Source organism: Fukomys damarensis, unplaced genomic scaffold (assembly GCF_012274545.1).
Source record: "Fukomys damarensis isolate Sample0158 unplaced genomic scaffold, DMR_v1.0_HiC HiC_scaffold_16, whole genome shotgun sequence".
Taxonomy (NCBI): domain Eukaryota; kingdom Metazoa; phylum Chordata; class Mammalia; order Rodentia; family Bathyergidae; genus Fukomys; species Fukomys damarensis.
Window position 1 is genome coordinate 123838030 of NW_022900928.1, and position 5932 is coordinate 123843961.

The 5932-nt window shown below is 35.5% G+C and overlaps 1 protein-coding gene across 2 annotated transcripts in view; it reads right to left on the reverse strand.

The window, feature by feature from the left end:
* Positions 1 to 5932, reverse strand: part of Cul3 (cullin 3) — a 68479-nt gene that overhangs the window by 19438 nt on the left and 43109 nt on the right. For both annotated transcript variants that reach the window (XM_010611785.1, XM_010611786.3), the window contains exons 8-11: positions 5279 to 5449; positions 4182 to 4289; positions 3463 to 3587; positions 2770 to 2866 (exon numbers count right to left, since the gene is read on the reverse strand). In XM_010611785.1, the coding sequence (XP_010610087.1) occupies positions 2770 to 2866; positions 3463 to 3587; positions 4182 to 4289; positions 5279 to 5449 (501 nt within the window). The remainder of the gene's footprint in view (positions 1 to 2769; positions 2867 to 3462; positions 3588 to 4181; positions 4290 to 5278; positions 5450 to 5932) is intronic.

Consider the following 5932-nt stretch of genomic DNA (forward strand, 5'->3'; position numbering starts at 1 on the left):
AACATGTCTCAAAAATAAAAAAAAAAAAAAAAAAAAGTCTTAAAAAGCCACATTTATCTATACATATAGTAGTGTCAAATACTATTCAGATAAATAAACTGTAAAGGACTATTTCCCATTTTAACTAATTACACACCCTTTCAAAAATACTAAAAAAACTCTTTTGGTGTTACAGTGACTCATCAAAACTTGGATGATTCTAATTCAAATTTAAAATAAAAGATTTTCTGCCTAGATAACTCATTTTTCTGGGTTTTTGTTACTTTTCAATTTTAAGGCAAACAAACCTGATGTGATTCATACTAAGTAATGAAAATTAGTCTAGAGTTCACAATTTTATATATAAAAAAATTTTACTTTTTAAAGAGGAAGACAAACCACAGGTACATCATAAATTCTAATGACTTTATTAACATTTGGGTCTCACAAATTTCAAGAGTCAATTTTCCTGGGTCTGATTAATCAGAAATAGTATTATAAAGCAATAATAACAACTGCATAGTACAGGCACAAAAACAGATACACAGATCGATAGAAAACAAGACAGAAAAACGCACGTAACTACAGACAGCCATCTGATTGACAAAGGACGCAAAAATATACAGTGGAGAAAAGACATCTTTAACAAATGGCGCTAGGAAAACTGGATATTCACATGCAGAAAGACTGAAGCTAGATCCTTACCTCTTGCTGTGTAATATACAAAAATCAACTCAAAAGGGAAGGACCTAGATTTAAGACCTGAAATTCTGAAACTGCCAACAGAAAAGCACAGGGGAAACAACTGAAGCTGCAGGCACAGAAAAGGATATCATTTGAATTCCAAAAACACAGAAAGCAAGAGTAAGAATCAACAAAGGGGATAACAACAAATTAAAAGATTCTACACAGTAAGAGAAACTAAGAGTGAAAAGACAACCAGCTGGGGATTTAGCTCAGTGGTTCCAGTGTACCAAACAAACAAACAAACAAAAACCAAACAACCTACAGGAGAAAATCTTTGCCAGCTGCTCTTCTGACAGTAGATTACTATCTGGAATATATAAGGAACTCACCACTCCCCACTCCAAAAAAACCACAAACAAAAATCAAATAGCACAATCAGTAAATGTGCAAATTAATCAGAGACTTCTCAAAAGTATATATGGCTAGTAAGTATATTAAAAAATGTTCATTATCTTCAACCATTATGGAAGTACAAACTAAAACTACACTGAAATTTCATCTCGCCCTACTGTCAGAATGGCTATCATCAAGAACACAAAAATTAAATGCCAGTGAGGATGGAGGCAAAAACAAAAACAAAAAGCAAAATAACAAACACTTTTATACTGCTGGCAGGAATGTACAAGATTTTTTTTTTTTGTTCTGGGGATCGAACATGGGTCCTTGTGCTTGTGAGGCAGGCGCCAGAACCGCTGAGCTAAATCCCTGGCCCTCTTGCTGGTTTCTGAAGCAGTTCTAGAAGTCCTTTGTTGTGCGTGTCTTTAGTCACACTGTCAAGACTGTTTTGATATCCTGAACTGATTAAAAAATGTTTATCTCTCATGGTCAGTTTTGACTTTGGGAGATGAGCCAGAGGTCACATCTTACAAGATCTGGTAAATGAGGTAAATTAGAACACACTAAAGTTTTTTTGAGCCTGCCTTTCTTTTGGATGGCACTTGGCAGCAGTATTCATGCAATCATTCATATGATCATATTTTTGATCATACCCCATATAAAGGGATGAAAGAGGATTTTCAAAATTGCCTCAGAAAGGGGAAAGACTGATGGTGTGAGTTTGAAGTTAGGGGGAGTATTCTGAGGCAGACTAATGGCAGTATGTCTTTTACTGTAATAATTTTTTAAACTTAAATGTTCATTGCCTATTTTGATCACCCTTCATAAATTACCAGAGCAACTATAGAATCAATATGGAGGTTCATCAACTAGAAATAGCTCTACCATTTGATTCAGCTACACCACTCCTTGGTATACGCCCAATGGAATTAAAGTTAGCACACTACAGGAATACCCTGACACCCATTGTTAATGGTGTCACAATTTACAACAGCCAAATATGGAACTACCTAGATGTCCATCAATAGATGAATGGATAAAGAAAGTGGTTTGCAAACATAAAGGAGTATTTAGCTATAAAGAAGAGTGAACTTAAGTAATCTACAGGAAAATACATGGACCTTGGGATCATGTTAAGCAAGGTAAACCAGATTTAGAATGATGAGTATGGCATGTTTTCCCTAATACATAGATCTAAAAAAGAATACAAAAGTAGAAAGGAGGCAGGGAATAAGGGGGAAGAGTGTAAGAAAGGGAAGCAGAGGTGAATATACTCCAAATACATGCATTAAAATCGCATATTTTACAAAATTAAAATAAAAAATATTTTTAAAAGCTCAAATTAAAAATAAAAGATGAGAAACAGAGTCGGGGAGTGGGGGAGGAGAGAGGATACACAGACTGACAACAGACGGAAAATTCTGAAAAGGATCTGATGCCTCTGTATGACCTTGATTTACATTTTACTATTTTATGCACACAGTTCACAAATTCAATCTCATTAAATTGTCTTATTAAATAATCTTATTTTATTTCTCAAAGGCCAATCTTCATTTTCAAATGAAGTTATCTAGCAATTGAAGAAACAAAAGTAATATAACAAAAATGTTAAACTTTTAGCATCAGGCAAAGGTAGAGAAATAAGAAAAACAGTCAACCAAAGTGAACACAAATCAGTTCTATAGACTAATCAACTATAATATTTACCTTTTTCACTGGACCATAAAAGGTGGCATTGAGATCAGCAGAGCCCATATGATGCTGGAGTGTGAGCTGTCGACCACTGTGTTTGGCTAAGTAGAACCTGAAGGAAATCAAATCAAGTTTCAGAGATTCATACAATTTGAGTATCTGAAATTATAAACTAAAGACAACAATCCTTAGCAACATATATAAAGAGAGGCCTTTCAAGTTCAAGAAAACCTCAGGAATTAATCTGGGCTACAATTTTTTAGAAAGGAGGAAATCGGGGTGGTGCATATAGACCAAAGCAACTTAGCTGGATATTGTATGATAAAGGTGGCATACTCCAGAATTCCTACTGTGCACTTTCTTAGCCTACTGCTCTAGGAACAGCCCTAAGACTACCTTTCTCTGTAGATCCAACAATTCATCCTAAGCGAACAGACATCAACAATATAAAATATACTCCCTGGCCATGTACTTATGCTCTAGAGGGCACATCCATTAATTTATTCTCAGATAATGACATTATCAATAGTACAAAATACAGTCCTAACCATGCACTTATGCTTTAGAGAGGACATATATAAGGATAAATTTTCCTTTTCAATACTAGATGAAAAATGGAATCTAATCATCCATAATTAGGGATATCCTTAATGCTAAAATTTATTTCAATCTTGGACAACTACCTGTACTTAGAAATACAAAGTTTACCTTCTGAATATTTCGAAAGCATGTCTTGGTGCAGGTGGGATGTTGCACTTTGGTGTGGCTGACTGAGTGGGCCAATATCCAGTCGTGAGTACCCGGACTGTGAGATCAACACCACCTAAAGATACCTACACAAAACACATATAGTTCCTTAAAACTGAGATTAGCCACAAAGACAAAGACCTATTCAAAGAAGTTATCTCCATGTCCAATATTTAGTACACAAGGCAGATCAAGGGTACACATGTACTATTTTGCAAAGTTTAACTATTCTGGCAAATAATTACAATTATTGCTTAAAATGTTAAAAATACTAAAAGGATAACTCTTACAGTATATCTGTTTTTTTTTTTTTTTTGGTACAGAGGATCAAACTCAGGTCCTTGCGCTTGCAAGGCAGGCAGCAGAACCACTGAGCTAAATCCCCAGCCCCACATTTTATCTTAAAAAGGGCCAAAACTGTAGTTCTCAGTAATAACAGCATGACTCTGTTCACATTCTAAGGGTCTTAGCTATCATTTTAGAGAAAATTCTGTGATATCATTCATCTCAGTTCCTGAGTATTTTTACCATCTTAACATATGAATAGAATGTTCCTGATATCCTACCCTCATCTAACTACACTGAGCACAGTGATTTAACATGTAGCTCATATTCTACAAGTTACCCTTCACTGCAAAAGATTTTCATTAAATGAGTAGAAATTTAACATAGAATCTTACCCCAGTTGCCTGTAGATGTTGCCTGAATTCATCCATAGTAGTGTTTGAGATGCTCATATCCCTAAACATTCCTTCCAGTTTTGATGTGAACTGACATCCACATTCAGTCTGTGGAGGAAAACCACAAGTATATAAAAATAAGTAATGGAAGTTTGTATGAAAAAATATAGAAACAAATGATTTCATGTTACTACCATCCCCAATAATCTCCTTGCAAATATTTATGCTAGTTTCAGTATGCCTGTGATTACCAAATTTTAGGATATTTAAGAATAATCCAAGGATTTTATTTTAAAATGCAAACTCCCACTCTGTTTCAGAGTCCATGGAAGACAAGACCTAGAACTTTGCCCAGATACTTCAGTTACCAGTAGTTTACATATGACTCTTTAGGAAACAAAACTACATGGTACTGTACTGTTTCCCCTTTATTAATCTTTCCCTGACTCCCTGTAAATACACCTTGTCACAGCCTCTAAAACGTAAAAAAAAATGTAAGCAGTTATTACAGCTTGTGTCTAGATGTCCTCCCAAAGCTCCATGCAGTCAAAGGTGGGTTTTTTTCAAGAAGGTGGCTGGATTTGTGATGCAATGGAAGGATTCATATGCTAGGATCAAGGCTGTGAGTGCTATCTGCCTGAAAGGCAGGTAGACGGTACAAATATAAGGGACAGAAAGGGGCTTGCTGCCTTTTGTCTGCTATGAACTGTTTCTTCTCTGTGATGCCCCCTAGCCATGCCACCCTGGCTTTGGATCTGTTCAACTATGAACTGAAGCCTCTACAAACTGTGAGCCATGTAAACCTTTCCTCCTTTCAACTGTGGGTGTTGGGTATTTTGTCTCAGCGATCAGAAAAGACAACTCTGCTCAAAAACAATGTACCTTTGGGAGCCAGGGATATAGCTCAGTGGCACAGCACCTGCCTTGAAAGTGCAAGGTCCTGAGTTAGATTCCCCGGTACCAAAACAAAACAAAACATGTACCTTCAATAATTTCTGAAGTAAACATTTAAAAATTAAGGAAATCACCTTCTAATCTCATGCTGTAGGCACTCAAATGATAAGCATGAGTTAGGTACACTCCAAAATATACCTTACCTTTAATTTAGATATCATATTTTTTTCAGAGTCATCAGAAACACTTTTATTTGTGAGAAGCCTCCTTGCCAGGTGCTGTTTATAGTAACGTTCAAATACATCTTTTTCTTGCATAAACCTAAAAAGGACCATTGCCTTATCCAATATTGTTTCTACTTCTTGTTCTGTTAGCTGAAAAACCAAGATAATTTAAGAATTATATAAAATTTTAGACAAAAAATTATATAAAATTTTATACACAAAGTTACCATGGCTCATCTGCAGTTTAAATACACTATTGTTTGAAAGCAAATTATCTGGTTAACAAAATAAAGAGGAATCTGGTTTGAGACAAAGCCTCTTACTTTATATAGCAGCATGAGCCTTATACATTCGTCTATGCAGCATTAGTGAGGGGCTGAAGCAGAGTTTCATCCCTTAGGGCTGTCACTAAACTGTAGGCATGAAGCAATAGGGCTGGATTAATGGATGACTAAGAACAAATAAAGTTTTAGTCATAAAGAATATTTTAGAAGCTTTTATGTAATATTTAAGTAGAAACTTACACAGCCAAAAGACAGTTTCATTTAAAAAAGATGAGTTCCATTAAAAAAAGATGAGTTTTGGGCTGGCGATTTAGCTCAGTGGTTCAGTAGCCTGCCTTGCAAGCGCAAG